Source organism: Centruroides sculpturatus, unplaced genomic scaffold (assembly GCF_000671375.1).
Source record: "Centruroides sculpturatus isolate CEXI.00-Female unplaced genomic scaffold, Cexi_2.0 scaffold705, whole genome shotgun sequence".
NCBI lineage: Eukaryota > Metazoa > Arthropoda > Arachnida > Scorpiones > Buthidae > Centruroides > Centruroides sculpturatus.
In genome coordinates this window covers 96,827-116,381 of record NW_019384916.1, presented here as the reverse complement: position 1 = coordinate 116,381, position 19,555 = coordinate 96,827, and the positions used below count along the sequence as shown (strand labels likewise).

Below are 19,555 nucleotides of genomic sequence, written 5' to 3'. Positions count from 1 at the left end.
TTTGAATGTCAATGTTTCCTGTATATTATTAACTCTGATGTTTAATAAGAGATAAAGGAACAAAACACTGACTTTATTAATGAAGAAATATCCAAAACAATAATATAGTTAAGAGAAAAAAAATACAAAAATAATAATAATGAAAATTTAGGTAAAAAAAATGCATAAGGTTTTTATTTTATATCTGATGTATGTGTATAAGCATTTTAATGGTCTTTATATCTTTGAATTTTTAGTATACTGCTGTTAATACTTTTATCATTAAATATAACAATTGTTTTACTTGATGTCATTGTTTTAAAGTGGTAATTGTACTGTAAGTGAATATATAACAGAAATTTCATAAATCTGGTTTAATAAATTTTGATGACAGAAATTACAGTAAAAGCTTAAACTTTAATATATAATTAATGTTGCAATGCAATGTCAATGTTAGATGAACTGCACTCTAAGCAACATAAATATGCTCACTGTTGCCTTTTATGAAATTTCTAGTTTTCGACTGAAGATATTGTAACTAAGAATAATATTCTTATTAATGGAGATAATAATTGTGATGAGAAGTACCTGATATATTTTGCATGGAAAAATTTTAAATAAAGGTACATGGCCTCAATGGCTCATCTTAAGGCTTCCATTTAAAAATAGTTTCCTCCAGATGTGGATGGATGTCATCAAAGTTTTTAATGGTAATATTGAATTTCATTTTTATAGAAAGCATTTCTTTTCCTCTATCAAATACTCAAAGAAAATGCTTATGCACAGTTTCTAACCAAATGCACTTGTAATTTTGGTATTATGTATGATGACTAAAAAATAATAATCATTTATTTCTGAGTATAATGTTTACATTCTTTAATTTTTAAAAAGTTTTCTAAGATTTTAGAAAAACTTAACAGTTGTTTTTATTGCATTGAAATAAAATATACAGTACAAAAATGTTTTTTTGTTTCAATTTCTCTCATATAATCTAATATTGTGACATAAACACAAAAATATATATAATTAATTTCAAACACTAATTTTACTTTGAAACACAAATTTAATAACTAATAAATCAGAGATTGATTCTGTAAATTTCTAGAAATAAGTTGGTATGTATAAATTTCTTTACTGGATTGCATATAGAATATTGCATCGTGAAAGCATTGATTTCTTAATTATCTCCAAACAATATAACCTTGGTGTATAAATCCATGCATGCCATGAAATTGATATTTATTCTATTCTATTATGGTATATTATGTAATATAAAAATATCTATTGTATTTCATGAATTCTGAGAATTTTTATCCATTTTACTCATCCAAAATAAAAATGCATTATCATCAATAACATCTTTTCAATCCAAAAATAAGAATCAGCAATAATTATAAGCAGAGACAAGGTGCATTAAGCACCCAATAAATTTGGGTAATACTGCTCTTTTTCAATGTTTTAAATGACATTATTGTACAGCATAAATAGAAAAGTTATTGTACATGCAGAACTTAGAACAAATAAAAATAGAACTGCTGAAAACTACCTAACTTATTTAACAAACTTTAAATTTTTAAATAATCAAGTTTCTCACCATAAAAATTATTATTATTATTTTTTTTAATTTCAGTATTCTTGAATTGATGGCATCTTGAAACCAAAGAAATGCAGTAAATCTATATTGGAATTTTTTTTGTTCATGTTAACAAATTCATAATTTATGTAAATTGATTGAATTATGAATCAAACTAAAAATCAGTATTCAATCTTTTCATTAATAAAAAATTTATTTTAAAAATATTTTTGGTGAATTTAATTCAATGCACATATTTGTATATCTTGTTCTTATAATAAAATCTTTCATTAATTTTTATACTAAATCTCTAATAATGTTCAAAGAAAAACTTTTATTGATACGCTACCAGACAATTATCAATCAGATCTGAATAACAGAAGTTTAAATGTTTTCTTTAGGTATACAATAAATATCAGCTTTGTTTCCTATGATCTATATTTTAAATATTTGTTATTTTAGAGAATATGCTTTCTGAAAAATTCTAATTTCAAATAAATCCAAAACTTTTGAGATTTTTAAAGTGGAATGTATTCATATTTAATGAATTTTGATTAAATGTTTACTATTAAAACACTCAAAAATTTATATCTAACTATACAGTTTTGTTTTCATATAGAATATTAGACAAATAATTTATTAGTTTGTACAGTTGAACAAATAAATCTGTGATGTTACAGTTGAACAAATAAATCAGTGATGTAGCCCATATGATAATTTTAAGTTACCAACATTGATTATTTAGAAAGTATTTGGTTTTATAAATTATAAAAAAATATTTGATAGCTTTCTAAACTTTGCAATGGCTGGAGTTGTAAATCTGTTGTAAAAAGTCTTAAAGGTCACTAATCCTAAACCTAAAATAGAAAAGTAGATCTAATCATCTCTTTCTGATTATTTTTCTTCCAATTTCATCTCTCTTAATATACAACAAAACCTACAATTACCTATTGTCTTTACATTTCCTAATCACTGCAATATTTTTTTCTATTCTGTTTTGCAGACTCTTTTTGAAATCTCTAATACCTATCTTCAATGTATACCATATGCAAGTATGGATGCATGGCTGTGAATGTAGATATTATCGATATATATACTACTATTTCATGGTTTTTATTATATTTCTGCTTCATGTCAAGTCTATTGTAAAAATTTCCCACTTTATTGTATTCTTTTGCTAAATTTTTTTTTTTGTATATTCTGTTATCAGAAAATTAACATAAACTATGCTTTATTTGAATATCTAAATTCTGACGTGTATTCATGGAACATACAGTAGTTTGAATGAGAGCAAAAGTTTGTGTTGAAATTTTTATTCAATCAAATTTCTTCTAGAAACTAAACTACCTTATGTTTCTTTTCTTCATATTGCTCCATTCCTTTTTAACTATTTCTTATAGAAATAGTTAAAATATTCATCCATTTTTGACTTTGTTCTAAATATCAGAATTGCATTCCATAATTATGCCATAGAATGTGTGTATGGTATACCCCAAGATGGACTCTTCTAAGATCCAAAGTACTTAGGTCTGTAAGAAATATATTTAAATGAACTAGATAATCCAATAAAGCAGGGATTAGTGTTAACTTTAAAATGTTTGCTTTTAATTATCTTGTTACCTTTAATAATCATACCTCCTATATTTTTTCTGCTATTGTTTATAAATTATATCAATCACTTCTTTGTCATCTTATTATTCACACTAAATGTTCACTTAATTTCAGACAATAGTAATGATAATAAACTTACTGTAATAAAAGGTAAATTTTGTTAGTCTATCTCAATTTATAAATTAGCACAAAAAAAATACAAACTTAATTTCATATACTCTAAATTTTTTTTTAATCCATTCATTTACACCGTTCTTTGCTATTATTATATCATCATATATCATTAAATGATCTGCAATCATCATTTAATATAGATAACAAAGTAGACTAGAATAAAATGATTTATTTTAGAACAGGATTGTTCAAGTTTTAATTAATACTGTTAACATTTCTGCCTATGTATTTTCTATTGTACTCATAACAGTTATTAACAAATGGCACAATATATCAAATGGTGTATCTACTGTGCATTACTTGTTAAGATATGTAACATGCTTTTTGCTAGGTTAACAATTGCATAATAATGATCTGTAAATAAGAAATCTACAAACAACTCTATCTCCGCTTCATATCTATTTAAACAGGAATTGTGTCCGAAAAGTTCTCTCTCACATTAATAAGCAATTTCATTCTCTCTCCATTTCCAGAATACTGTTTAAAGGAATATCTCATTTATTGACAAAATGAACATATCTTGATAATGTATGAAGAATGTTAATATTATGTTATTACACAAGCAAATGAATTTGTGATTCACATTAAAATGAAAGTTTGTTAGCATATAAAGCAAATCAGGTATTAAATATGCCAATGTAGACATTTTTGATTTAATAATTATATTACTATGAAATTATGATGACACTATCATTTTTCATTAAATATATTAGAATAGAGAGGTTGTGGCTGAAGTTTTAATCTCTAAAATGTGAACGTCAAACATCGCCATCCTGTAAACCTAGAACTTTGACAATGGCATTTGAAATGTCAAACATGATTCCAATGACGTTCCATTGTCAAACTTCTAGGCTTACAGGATGGCGGCTCAACGTTCACATTTTAGAGATGAAAACTTCGGCTGCAACCTCTCTAATAACTTTTTATTGGGGAAAAAACTAAATTCATCAAGTTAATGTTTTATTTTTATCATAATATTGTTAGGTATAATTTTCAATATAACTCTGATGGCATTAATATTTTAAAATAAATACCAGTACAGTAGTACTGAAATAATTGTATACATTATATGATGTACTTTTAATATAAAATGCTATAAAACATTCTTACTCCAAACAAATATATTCAAACTTAAGAAACTGGTTGAATGAGAAAAAAATTCATAATACTAAGAAATATTATGCTTGAAAAAATTAATTTTCTATTAATGTTATTCTATAAAAGTCAGAACTCTAGATATGTTAAAAATTTGTAATTGCTTGTTTGTTAAATAATGATTAAAAATGGAAACAGGCAATACTTACAAATTTATTTAAGAAAGGAATACTTTTAACACAATGTAAAAAAGAAAAAAATTGAAATTCTTCATATTTATGTAATTATAATTGATTACAGACTCATTAAGTCAGAAAAAAATTACATTAACATTACATAACATTTAAAATACAATTCACAAATAATTTATTTTTAAATATAACTGAGTTTGAATTCCATAAAATTTTAAATGTTGTATTTTTAAAAAATTTCATAACAAGTAAAATAAGTTTGCAGTGTTCTCGATTATATTCTTGTTTAATAAAATCTACAATATATTTTTTTAAAACTTCTATAGTATATAAAAAAATCTGGAAATTTATTGAATAGTTACTAAAATTTTATCATATAACTAAAAAGTACAGTTTATCACTTGTGTATAACTTTTATTGTAAAACTGATAAAATTAATATCTGCACAATGACATTACTTTAAACTTTTAGTTCTTATTTCAGATTCATAATGATTATCTAAAAATAAATAAACAACATTAGTCTTTTATAAATTAACTTAGCTTTGATCTTAGATTATTTAACTCAACTAAAAAACAAAAAAGTCCATAGAAAAAATAATGTGTTTTCAAAATCAAATATTATCAAGCAAATGTTTTTAGAATTTTTAAAAATTGTTCTTTTCAATGAATGATCTAAAAATGAGATTTAGTCTCAAATATTTATAATTGTTTCTCAATAAAACTTTTTTATGTAGTGTTTAACTTACAATAAATTTATGGAGACAAAAAGATGATGTTTCATTTTAATTCAAGTATCTTTTGCATTCAATTTCCTGAATTTTTTTTTTTTTTATAAAAATTAAGAACATTCATTTTATCAAGATAAGAAAACTTAAATTTCTGCCAAATATTGATACGAGAATCATTTGCCATTAAGCTTTCTTAAGAACTTGTTTATTGTATAAAGAAATCTAATTGAGCAAATAATCAATTTAAATAATTTTACTCAAAACATTAGTATCCATTCAAATTTCTTATCTTAAATCAAGCAAACAGATATCCAATTAAAATAATTTTACTTCAAAACAGATGATTTAAATTGACATACCTATTAAAATTACAACTGTTCATATGAAATAAAGATATATTTGTTTTTTGATGACAGATAGTGTATTGTAATCTGATGAGAAATATCTATAAGATTTATAACAATTAAAAATTCACAAGTACTAATGAAATAAAATTTTTCTGTACATTTAAGAACATTTTACATTTAGATTTAAATTTACTATAAATATTAAAACTGTCATTCTTCTGTACAAGATTCCTTTTCAGTTTACCAGTTTTAAATAAGAAATTTCTATTATAATTTTAAATACATTCTATAATGTAAAATCTAATTTTACTCAATTTTATGAAAAAACCTATAAATGAAAAACTGTCATCAGATCTCTTTATGGGAAGTTAAGGCATGAAAAAAGTTTATTGGTCAAGTAAAATTAATACCTTATATACAGATGGCTACAAAGCTTCTTATACCACTGTATATGTGAAATATAAGCATTTTCCCTGTATGATAAGGAGTATCACAAATCATAACTTGGAGGGCTTTATATCATTTAGAGATGAAAGTACAAAACATTGCATGTGATCACAGTTATGATGCAATTATTTATATTGCAATATTTTTCTTCTTTCAATGGGACATAAGAAATAGTATATATATATAAATGTAACCATTTTATCTTCTTTCAAGAGTTTTCTTCCTGCCAACGTGCTGCCAGAAACCTACGGTAAATGATTGTAACATATATAGCTAATAGCAGAACAACAAACAAATCATCCAGTAGACCTAAAATGCCAAACACAGCTTCTGGTATCATATCTAATGGTGAGATCAAATACATGATAGCAGCAACAAAACAAAGGACAATTCTAAGACGGAACATGTACATTAATCCACCCACTGAAAAAAATTCTGAACCTAGATGACGTAACAGAGTTGGTAGATCCCAAACATAATCCAGCCACTATAAGATAATAAAAATTAAAATTTTATATAAATTCAAAGTAAAAAAAAGATACTTTTATTATTATAGTAAATAGATTTACTGGTCTAGGTTCTCCTGAGAATCTTCGATTATAATCATTCACATCCCAAAGAATTTGGTTTCTTTCTTCTCTCTCAGANTTGAATGGACGTAGCCATTAAAAAAATTCAATCTGATAAAATGTTCTTAGATCGATCTGCCTACTTTCTGTAAGAAAAATTCGTACATAGGAGGAACAATAGGGGAATTAAAAATATATATGATCTTCATTGGAAATAGAAATTACGTACAAAAGACCCAAGGATGGAAGGAAGAAGAAAAGACAAGAAGGGAAGAATAGACTATAAGTCTCTCACTTGTTACTCGTCCTTGTATCTCTATAGTGTACTGTACATAACATTGTAAACACTTCGTATTCTATATTTGACTTTATAAATATACCGGTTTTACATTCTGCAAAATGCAACAATGGAAACTTTGAATAAGAAAAGATGCATTAAAAATTAAATTAGGAAATTGAAAATATATAAAATTAAATAATAAAAACATATTTTAATAGAGTACAACAACGTATTTATTTCATTTCAAAGTAAAAGTTAAAAATAATTATTATAACTTGCAGGTAGTTTTTATTTTATAAAAAACTTCGTAATTGTAATCTGTTTTACTTTAGAAGTCATGCTTAGTTTTTGAAAACATTCTTCAATTCATCTCTTAAATTTTAGAATATTCGCTTGCAAGTTTGATCACTGTACAACAGGAACAGTATTGGAATCGTGTCAAATTTGATCCTCCAAGTTTTTTGAAAATCTCCATGTCTTGAGACCCCTGAATCCAAAAAGCGCTATATTAAGTAAACTTAGTTTGATATCTACAAGAAAAAAAAAAAAAATACAAAACCTGTTGTCTGCATACAGGACATCGAACTGCTCCTCTCCAATTTCCATGCCTCCAATAAAGAACTACACACTGTGCTAAAAAAATTTTTTTAAATTGCTTATAAAACATTCTTTTTATTTAATTTTATTTATAAATATATTCAACAACAATAAAACAGAATAAACACACATGCACAGATATCTACTAGCATTCTATTATAGAAAAAAAGTAATCATCACATTAATTTGTTTCATTGATTCCTATCATTAGGCCATTAGTACCTATACTTTTCAAGTGGTACACAAGATTAGTGTACATAATCAAGCTGTCAATAAATTATGTAATGTAGATGTGTGTGGTAGGTATGCAGATAACAGTTATGATCAGTTACAAGTGGCTGAAGTATTTATAAAAATGTTATGTAATACTAGGGTCCCAACCCTTGGGTAACAAATTATTCATTTTTGTTTCTGAACTCTTGTATAGTGAACCATGTTGTTTACTTCATTGTTTTGTATGCTATAATATGTAATTAATAAAATAATGTAATGTTCAGTACCCATGTTGTGTATGTATTACTTATCAGTACAATTAAGGATAGGTTGAAATTATGCTTTACATAATTATGAGGGTGAGTAGAGCAATAGAGTTATGGAGCATTATAGGAGATGAGATGGAGGTCAAAAAATATAATACATTATGTAATTTATGGACAATCCTATATACAAAAAGTAGGACTACTTCTCACTTGTAAGTGATATGTTTCCACTGGATTAAAGTGTGCTTTGGGCCAGGGTTTTGACACTGATCTAAACAATTAAAGCTATCAAACTTTTTGAAGGAGTCAATTAACTATGGTATTTTTAATTGATTAAGCAATAAGTATTAATTACTTTATATGTGAAACTATAAAAATATCAGGTTTGTTTGCTTATTAAATTTCAGTTATTGTTTTGAACTTAAATGCTTCATAAATAGTTCTTAGTTCTTAATTTCTAGCTAACATGTTTACTATTGAAAATTCCAGCACAATTCATCTAAAAGTTAGTCATTTAAAATAATGAAGAAAAACATTGGATATGATACCTAAGACTAACTGAGAATCTGAAAGTTAATAATTTAAATAACAATGCTTCCATTGCATGATGGAAGTTTTGTGGCCACAAATAGAAGAGAGACATTGCACTCAAACTATCACTTTCAGAGGAACTGAATGGCTTTCCTCTAGAGAAAAAGAAACTTTTTCTCTAGAGGAAAGCCATTCAGTTCTATTTGTGGGGATCACACAACTTCCGTCTTGCAAAAGAAACATGGTAGGATTTTCTAATAATCCTATTGGATGGAATTTTAGCATAAAAGGTGAGAAGTCACCTTCCAACATGCTCTTGCTCTTGTTAAGATACTTTTGCACAGGTTCATGACAATGCTTTAGCCAACATTCTCATCCCTTTCCCAGTTCTCTACTTTTAATCATTCTTATACAGAGACAAGTGAAGATTTAGGAAAAATTTAACTTGTGCCTAAATTAAAGAGAATCAATGCTCCATGTTGAATATACATGTACTGCAGGTAATATATAACTTTTGTAACTCTCTCTCATCAGAATAATATTTTTATTTGTTTTTATTCAGATGATCAAACTATGGAAAAGGGGCAATTATGATTAAGCCAATCATGCCGCTACAATAACAGGCAGTGACATTGGAAAGTTTCGCTTTGTAGCACCTGCACATGACTTAATTTGAAACAGTTTTTCCCTAGCTCCAGACGCACACAAGTCGAATTTTCCTGTTTAATACCGAAAAAAAAATTTTTTTTCCCCTCTTGGAAAAACCAAAATGGCGGCTGTCAGAAACGAAGAAGATAACGGTAGAAGCTCCGAAAGTTCTCCAAGGGAAGTTGGTGGTAACTCGAATCGAAGACCAAAGTGTTCTAGATGCAAAAATCATGGAAATGAAAAAGCAGTGAAAGGACACAAGCGTTATTGCCCATACCGGCACTGCGTTTGTAGCAAATGTACTTTAACTGTGGAAAGGCAAAGGGTTATGGCTAAACAAGTAGCCTTAAGGCGCGAACAAGCTCTGGACGAAGCTAGAGGGATAGCCATGGACGAGCAACCAGTAATTCCAACAGAACCGATTTCTTCGAACAGAGATAGCCCAGCTCTCGAAAATATCCCTTCCAACGAAGGTATGCCAATTGTTTCTTTATTAAACCGATCCTATAGTTCGTCGCTCTTCGTATTTAAGAATTATTTTATATTACGGTTACATTAGATTATATGAAATGTAAAAAGACGTTTAAATCTTCGAATTACAAAGAAAATAACTGTTTTATACCCTCAAAAGCCGTAAAAATACGTACTCACCATGTGTTTACTTTAAAGAAATACAAAACAAAAATCGTTTCCTTGATAATATCGAGGAAATATCCTGTTTCTCTCCATTATTTCTCCATTAAAATAAATTATGATATAGGTCTATGCATTCTGCCTCGCCGATAAGCTTGTTTTCCAGACACTTAACAACTTTCTATGATTTAATATAACCCGGATAAGAGAATTTATTACCATTTTAGGATCCGGCAACATTGACGCAACGTGATAAATTCTTTGTTCTCGTCTTTGGAAGAGATGTAAAGATATATTATCAATTATATTCGTCATTATTTTAATGATATTTAAATATCTTACACGCTCCAAGTAATTTATACAAAAACATTTTTTTTTTAAATCAGACTATAAAAGGCAAATGACCTACCTAATCGGAAATGGCCGATATTAAATAAAAAGTATAATTATTTATAACTTTTCGAATTGTTTAAATATAAGACCTAAATAAATACTTTTTTAGAAAACATTTTATTAATTTGTTTCAACTTTTAATATTTTATAAGGCCAGGAATTTTCATTTATTTTATATAAAAATCCCTTTTTACTGAATGTGGAATAAGTAAGGATACGTCAGAGGCAGACATTCTCACGCAGATTATGAAAAACGTTCCTTCCAAACCCGGAAGTTTTGGCACGTCTTAGAGAATTTTTATTTTTAAATTTTTATTTTATTTTAGCTTGAAAATTTTCGTAAACAAGTTCTAGATAGACAAGGTTAATTCGTCTGCGTGGTGAGAATGTTCGGGGTGGAAGGTGTGGTCATTCCTTTGATAGATTCGAACAGGTTGTTTACGTTGTCTACAGGGAAAGGAAGATAATGACCGTCTGACATTGGTGATTTCTGTCTGGGATTTTTACCTGGTTTACTTTATAGGGTTTCCCAAGGTCTGTTTAAATCGTTAAGCTTATGGACGGAAGGTGTTTTATGACGTAAAATATCTCGGTGTCTATTGTTTACAGACTATAAAAAATGTTGAATAAGAATTCTATAAAATAATTTTTAATTAAAAGTAGACATCTCGCTAGACTTTAGAAGCGAAACTTACTAGTTTTTACGAAATTCATATTAATAATTCTGTTTTCAAGTATCAGTATGCTTCGTCTTAATTTCCATGTTAATTTGATGCGCATATTAAATTATTACTGTGTAAATAAACAAGTTAAATATTTATTGAAAAAATGTACTAAACTGTATATAATATCTTTCAATTCAGTATTTTTTTATCAAAGTAAAATGTCAGTAATGTAATAATTTGTTTATAACTTGTATTTTCCTTGATTCGCTGGTATTTTCCTTATATTACGTTTAGGTGGAATATGTTCAAGCAATAGGAGACAAATACAGGAAGCCCTGCAGGCACTTCTGAATGCCTTCCAAGTTAATGACAATTCTCTGACACTATACTTCTACGCCATCCTTAAAGAGTGTAAATTTAACGTCAAGTTAGCATACAAAAAGTTAATCGAAGGTAAGAACCATCATCGATTCTTCTACCCCAATCGGGCCCTAACCATTTTTTTTAACACTACCGTAAACTAATTAAGCTGCCTCATTCGAAAACAATTTTTACTAATAAAGCACTAAAAATAAGTTTAATGTAACCTTGTTCGGAAGGCCGAACGCTTTAAACAAGTTTTAAATAACCACAAACGTCTGAAGGTCAGACAGATGATAACCTACATTAAGGACAGGTCCCGTCTGTTTACCTACCTATTTCAATGTCTAAGGAAGATAATAGTACACGGGTGTATTATTTTTCCACGACACATGCCGCCATGCACGTGATCACAGAAAAAAGTTTTCGTGTGATAAATGACCCTGTAAAATCATCTTCCCTCCGCAACAACAAAAAGCTGCGGCAAAGCAACTTTTTTATTCCCCTGTCACATCTTTAAAACACTTCCAATTAACCCGGGCGACGTGCTTACACTAATTTTATGTTTAAAATTGCTACCTAAACACACTCAATAAAACGTAACGTATCATTAAGTTACCCCAAGTAGCAATTTGCATGTTAAAATATTAATTTTATTTCCCATAATTTTTAAGCTACCCTTTTTATAATGTCATAAATTAAAACTTTTCTTCCAGCTCAAGCCGACATGAGGTTATACTCGCTGTGGGAACCAAATTATGGATCGGCAACATCCGGTGTCTACTGGTCACCCATCTTGCATCAGTGCCTCACTAATTCTTCCATACTTTATCCCAACGTTAGTCTCCCTCCATTCTATTCCTATCCTTTAAGTTCTAGTGCTCCTAGCGCTATATCAACGAGCCACGCCGGTCCTAGTTCTCATACGTCTCCACCCGAAGAGACCTTTCCTAGTGGATCTCATTATGCCAACGATGGGAATTATATCAGAGTAAGTGAAGCAGAAGAGATGCCAATACATAGTGATAATAGAAACAGAATGGATTCTCCTCCACTCAGGCCTTTTAATCCTATGATCGCTTTAAGTATGCAAATGGACAGGATGAGATTTCAACCGTATCCTCCTATGTAATATTTAAATAATTCTATTATCTTATTGGTTAATGTCGAATTTCGAAATGAAAAAACATTCTGCCATTGGCTAATTCATAAACTATCATCTAGCGCCATCTGGATAAAAAATATGGAATTAAAAAAAATGTATTTTAAAATAATTTTTACGTTTAATATAAATTAAATTAGCAATTTCTTAATGCAATTAGCATTATAATGCGAAATTTGAAATTTTTAAAAACACTGTAGGATAATATAAAATATTTTTGTATATATAATTTAAATACGAATATAAGCATTTATATATAAAAATAATTTTTACGTGTGAATTTCTTGAGAATATTTAAAATTTTATGCATATATTTTTGCATGAGAGAATTATATTTATGCATTAACAATTTTCGTAATTTCATACGAATGTTTTTTATATTCGTAATTAAATTATATCATTTTTAATTATTCTCTTTTTATTCATTTATTTTTTTAAAAAAATGCTTTCGCTCATTTATATATATATTGTAAATTGCCCAATATTGTTGTAAATAAACTCATTGATCTATACTGCTTCTAATTTAATATTGTGTGAGATATATAAATAAATTCTCTTTTTATAAATACTTTTATGTTATGAATTTGGAGGTACGTTCTGTAAAAATTAGTCAATAAATTCCAATTGAATTGCGCTGTTAAATCTCTCCTTATCTACATGAAAACGATTCCCTATAAATCTGTATTGTACATACTACAAATAGTGACGATTTTAAACAAATAGAACTCAGGCATTTGCGTAAGACCACATGCATTTAGGAAGCCCGATTCGTCACGGATCGATAACCTATTGTTTACTTCATCTGCTTGAATGATATAATCAGCACATACGAGTAAGCCCCTCGTTAAATAGTGGTTTATTTGATTTTTATTGCTTTAGCCACAAATTTCAATTCGCTTCGACTTGAAATAACTTTTAAAAATATCAGGTAGGCTACTGTGAGCGGCTTTCACTTACTAAAAGTAGTTTTAAGACATTGGAACTTTTACGAACGTGGTCAGATTTTTTATTACTATATTAAACACACGAATTATTCTCTGTAATTCGACATTCAAACGTCCTCCCTGACCCCGAGGATAGAAAACTGCACAAACAAATTCACTAGCATTAGTTTAATTAATGAAAAAAACAGCTTTCACTCCTAATTATAAACCTACAATTCGAAGGAATTTGATAAGAATTTCAACAATAAACTACGAATTAGTTTCGCTACTTCGTTAAGCCATACAGAAATTGTTTTCGTTAAAGTAATTTGACCTACTTTGTTCTTTTAGTAAGCTGCTCTCGACCAATACCAGGATGTTAAGGTCCTATAACGTTATTACATCCGATTATTGTTTATTAAACTGTCCAAAATACTTTTTATTATTAAAATATGGAATATGTGTGTGTGAGAAAGTACAAAATCCAGGAGTATCTGAGCAACTCTAATGTTTTTCTCACGAAACTTAGTGTGGATGATTAATATTTTCACGATAATTTCTTTATTGCTGACAAATTGCAATTTTACTATACACGAAATATAAAGAACACATCAATTACTTCGTTTAACGTAGTTTTTGGTAACTTCTAACTTTCGATGTCCGTTAGATTTTAGAATCGTACGAATTTATTTAAAATGGCGATTTTATTGCTCTATATCGCAATCATTTACAAGCATTCGAAGAGGAAACCATGCCAAAATTCCTGTGCAAAGTAAAGAAAATATTACACATTTTAAAGTTCGCTTATTTTTAAAACTAGGATTCCATTCTTCTTTATTTTTATAGCCGTGTCTCCGTATTGGAGAGTTCCTTACGTATGAAGTTGATTGTAATAATCATTTTAATCAAATATTGTAATAAATATACAATAACTATGCAAATGCAATTAACTTTTTTTTATATTAAATTAATTCAAAATTTAAAGTATCGATCGTGCGCTGAAGTATTGGAAGATAAGAGTGGCCGAGTGGATAAAACTAAAACACACTGGTAGTTGGTCGCGTGTTCGTTCCAGACAACGCACAGGCCACGTGGAGTTTTCCGGGTTTTCTACACTAGTGCATAACATCTAAAAAAAAGGATCCAGTTTACGTAGGAAGCACTCCCCTTTTGGCAGATTGCCCATGTGTTGCGTTGCTTTATTCCATTAATCAGTTCAATCCAATCGGTGGATATATTTCACTATATAGCATTTTTTTATATTTTTTTAACCTTTTTGAATATGAGAAAGCGTTTTTTAGAATTTATATATTAAAATGCTTAATTAGGTTCTAAAACTTATCTAAATAACTGGTATCTAAAACTTATCTAAATAAAATCAAGGCTGTAAAATTTGTAGTAAATTACTACAAATTTTACAGCCTTGTAAAGAAAATATAAAGTTGTAAATCGGGCTCTTTTTTATCATTTATTAAGAACTGTAGACAATTCTAAAATTTTAATAACGTTAACACTTAATAACGTTTAAAAGAGAATAATTATAATTAAACTTTAATCTGAAAGATTAAAACTTTATGTTTAAAAATACAGTATAACCAATATGTTAATAATTCACCATAGGATAATTATATAACTTCATTTGCAATTATTATTAATTTAGATATTCTGTGCGATAAAATAAATTATGAAAATTTGCTTATTTTTTAATTGTAACTCTATAAATTATACTTTAAACTATTGGCAATCAGTCAAGCAGGCAATTTTTTAAATTAATTGTATACTGTATATAGGCCTATATATACAATATATATATATACAATTAATTTAAAAAATTGCCTGCTTGACTGATTTCCAATAGTTTAAAGTATAATTTAAAATAAATCAGTAGCCTATATGTTGATTAACACTTAAAATATATTTTAAGTGTTAATCAACATATAGGCTACTGGTTTACAGTGTATTTTAAAGCTACGATGAGGTGGTTAGCTGTCGGGTTAAGTGTATTCTAACCCAATCACTAAAATTATTTATCCGTCATCCTATCCACAAGTTTCCAGAACGTGTTTTTGAATCCTGTCACACAAGGAGGTGTTTTGGCAGCCATTAAGATACTGCTAGTTATTAGTGTAGGTGTGCAATTTTTAGTTTTTCATTGGTGACATATACCTTATAAAACCAGTTCAGATAGATATTGTGCAGTTAGAGTGTTCTTTATAAATGGTTTTAAGCTGTATGCGATGTACACGAAAACAAGATGCTTGGATATTGTCCATGTATTCAACCGTAACAGTGACATTCATTTCCACGTGATGAAAAATTTAAGAAGAAAATGGGTAACCAGCCATGCATGTACCGTACATCCAGATAGTAAATAATTTTACCATCATAAGCCACCCAAGTGCATACAGAAAATGATTACATGCAGATAGGGTACATTTGTCTTAAGGACACAAGTGTTTTGTAACAGTTTATTAATTAATTAAAATTTCACCTGCTTTACCATTTGAAAAATAATTATACGAGTCAAGACTTTTATAATTAAGCATTTCTTGGTAATCATAGGCTTTACTTTTAATAAGATATAGTTCTGTAGTTCCGAAGTTCTTGCAGTATCTTAATGGTGACGCGAAGGTGGCGCTACAGTACGGGAAAATACGTGAACCTTCTCTAAAAACTTGTGGATAGATCTTCCCATGATGCCGGATTACTGATGGTTCAACCTGTAGTAATTTAGAATGCGAAGTGAAAAATTGTTTAATATTACAAGTATATTTTATAGTAGAAATTAATGAAAACTTTTCATGCAGGCAATTTATGTAAATTTTGTAATTTTTTAACATTTCCGAAACATAGGCAAAGTTAAAATTCCAACAGTGTAGACAAAAACCCGTTGGCCAAATAGGATAAGCACTTTTCTTATTGTTTTAGGCACAATAACGATCGGAAGTAATCATGCCGACACCCGAACAACGAGTGGAACTTGTTTCATTGTGTAGGAGTCAATCACAGAACAACACTGGAAGCTGCAAAGGAATTTCATCGTCATCCCACACCTTCCGGAGTCTTCGTATCAAGCTGTTGGCAACATCCGAAACTTAAGAAAACATTTCTGAATATAAACATTGGTCGGCATGATTACTTACAATGATTTTTTCACCTGAAATGATAACAACAGTGATTATCCCCATTTGTCAAGTAGATTTTTGGCCACCCTTTATATAGATATAGCTTATCATGAGGGCTACTCCACACACTAATGCATTTTATTGGGTTGCAATTTCAAAAAATTGTAGACCTATAGATTCCCTCTGTCGTTCGTTCGTCCGTCTTTCCTTGATATCGATAACGGAGTTAGAAAGATGAAAGAGGAGACCAGATATGGAAACTTTAGGGGTAGGAGGTCAATTCAAAACTGAGCGCAGTTAATAGATGATAGGCAGGACTCCATTGCTAACGGAAAAGTATGAAATACAGGGGCAAAACCCTGCAGCACTAATTTGAGGTGGAGATCATACATTTTTAAATAAAATAAATTAAAAACATAATTAAAAATTGCAGCCCGGCATTGTGACGATGTCACAATAAATAATTGCTCGTACTATTTTTACTAGATTGTTCTATACTATTTTACTATTGTATTTTATACTAAATTAGCTTATTGTTTTATACTATTTTACTATTGTATTTTATAATACATTATCTTATTGTATTATGTTGTAAAAGGCACCTAAGAGGAAATTGTCTCAGCATACTGTTTTGATTTATCGTGACTATAGCTTACGATAACTTTCAAGACTTTATAATATTTGCCTAGTATAGTAGTACAGGTTTTTGATAAAATTTCGTATAAAAACTACTCAACAGCTACTCCAACACATTTTTTTTAGTATTTTAACTATTAACGAAATGTACTCTTAGATGCAGAATTAATTACAGAGTTGGGCTGTTACAGGTTTTAAAAGTGCATGACAAAATATATATTCTTCGAAGATACGTTTGCTTATTTAAATTTTTTTCTCGTGAAGGATAAGATTGATGGAAATTTGCAACAAAAACTGTTATATAAAACGCAAATATAACCATTAGACTAACTTACTGCCTTTATCTATTATCTATAACTTTTTATCGATAATGAGAATGAGAGAGCGAACGTTTTCATCATTTTTTTACCTTCCTGAAGATCTCTAAAAATCTCTAAATCTGACAAACCCTCGCTTTGTTTATTGCAAATCTTACTTAATGCCAGAAAACATTTAGTATGTGCCTCCATAAGCGAATTTTTCTTTAATTTACAGAATTTTAAACATTTGAATTTAAGTCATATTCCCTTTAAATCTATTTCTACTAAAAATATACATAAATATATTTACGATTTTGTAATACAGCAAGACATCAAACCTACTAACCTACAAGTATTGGAATGCAAATATTTTATTCAAATTTGCATTTTGTTTTTGTACGCTTTTCCTTTAATTAAATAGCAATAAATACGGCAGCGCCTAATTATAGCATAATTGCATACATTTATATAACATTTACTTAGTTATGTGTTTTCTTAGAAATATAAATATAAACAAGCTTACCATAAACCGAGGTTTCTCGCTCGACTTTCCCAGCACTCGAATAGGGAGATTAAGGAGACTATAGGAAGCCCGATCATTTTCAATTATATATACTAAAATAAAAAAAAAATTAAATATTAACAACAGTTTAAAAGGAGTAATCTTGTTGAATTATGATAAAAATCTCCTTTAAAAATTATTTACATTTCAAAAAACACCATGACACTAGCTCAAGGTTGAAATTGTGTATGGCACTATCTGTTACTAGATGTTATTAAAAAATAACTTTTATATTATTAATTACTATAAAAGGGCAAAAAAGAAACAAAGTTTAGTTTTGAGGATGGAGACGAATTTTTTAAAATATTGTAAACGACAATAACGAGTAAAGCTTTCTTAAGTCCGACCCCACTCGCGATGACACATAATCCACTTTATCTCCCCATCTCCCAAAATTTAATCATTAAAATTTAATAGCGTCAATGTCTCTTATGTACAAGTTACGATGCCAAATTTCGTTTCTTAATCTATATCCTATCCTGAGATATTTAACGAAATAGATGCCTCCACACAAACACACGACGTCAGTTTTTTGACTTTGTGCAGAGGATCTCAAAATATCTGAATGGGACAATGATTAAAAAAAGAAATTTGACTACAGTAACAAATAGTGATTATCTGCATTCCTTGCAAGGAATGCAGATAATCACTAAATATCAAACATTTATTCCCTGTTACAGGGGGTGGTACTGTACATTTGTTAATGAAAGGGTTACAAAAAACTTGGAACAGTTTCCAAATTATTATTAGACTTATACTCTTATTTGACAATTGATTTCAAATATACACATTCCAAATAATCACAATCACTAACGTCAAGGATGACAATACAGAAAATGTTAACATTTACGTAATAATAATAAACAATGAAACTGTTGACTTTAGTTTATTAACATTTCTGTAATCTTGATGAAATAGTTATACAGTTTATATCTTTTTTATTGACACTATTTATGTTCATTCTAAATTCAAGGAGAGAACCGCACTGGAATTTCCGTTTAATATCAAGTGAATCACACAAACTTGCTAAACCTTGACGGTTCTGTAATAGGTGAAAAATCGACAGACTCAGAATTACACCAGGTGCATTGAGTATTCGAAAGTTAATATAACTGTTTTCGACCAAGATAGAATATTTATTAAGATGTAATTGAGCTATCTTTTCACGTTAAAATTAATTGATTTAGTCATATACGGTTATGAAGATGGAAAATGGATTAATATTTAGTATTTCTTCAAAGAGTATTAGATAAAATTTGAAACAAGTCTTTGTTTAGTAATATAAATTAAACGAAAGTAATCAACACTCGTGTTTCCTGCAAGTAAACGAAGTGTGCAACAAAAGTCACCCATAATCACTAAATATTGTTTATTCATAGCCTGATCTTCCACAAGCAGATTTTAACTGCAGAGCCTTTCTTATCCTATTATTTTGCCATTTTATTCCCCGTGTTGACACGTTTCCAAGGGTTTTCATTTGATCAGGATTGAAAATTAATTTTATGTTTGTACTCTGTGTGTTGACTCTAGACTTTAATTTTCTTAT

General features: G+C 28.6%; 2 protein-coding genes across 2 annotated transcripts; one reads left to right on the top strand and one right to left on the bottom strand.

Annotated features, from left to right (window-relative positions):
• Window positions 1-6,057: 6,057 nt before the first annotated feature.
• LOC111631744 (E3 ubiquitin-protein ligase RNF170-like) lies at window positions 6,058-6,797 on the bottom strand (the record flags this gene model as incomplete). Its single annotated transcript, XM_023376050.1, has 2 exons — window positions 6,058-6,634; window positions 6,717-6,797. Coding segments are annotated over 2 exons (360 nt in total), but the record flags the coding sequence as incomplete, so codon positions are not given.
• A 2,369-nt stretch (window positions 6,798-9,166) lies between these two features.
• On the top strand, window positions 9,167-12,713 carry LOC111631749 (doublesex- and mab-3-related transcription factor 1-like). Its single transcript, XM_023376055.1, has 3 exons — window positions 9,167-9,724; window positions 11,237-11,395; window positions 12,019-12,713. Exons 1-3 carry the CDS (start codon window positions 9,373-9,375, stop codon window positions 12,432-12,434), a joined length of 927 nt encoding a protein of 308 aa, XP_023231823.1. The 5' UTR covers window positions 9,167-9,372; the 3' UTR covers window positions 12,435-12,713.
• The last annotated feature ends 6,842 nt before the right edge of the window (window positions 12,714-19,555 follow it).

Coding starts and splice junctions, on each gene's coding strand:
- LOC111631749 (XM_023376055.1), top strand. CDS start 9,373: ATGGCGGCTGTCAGAAACGAAGAAGATAACGGTAGAAGCTCCGAAAGT. Junction 9,725..11,236: donor AAATATCCCTTCCAACGAAG/GTATGCCAATTG, acceptor TATTACGTTTAG/GTGGAATATGTTCAAGCAAT. Junction 11,396..12,018: donor ATACAAAAAGTTAATCGAAG/GTAAGAACCATC, acceptor CTTTTCTTCCAG/CTCAAGCCGACATGAGGTTA.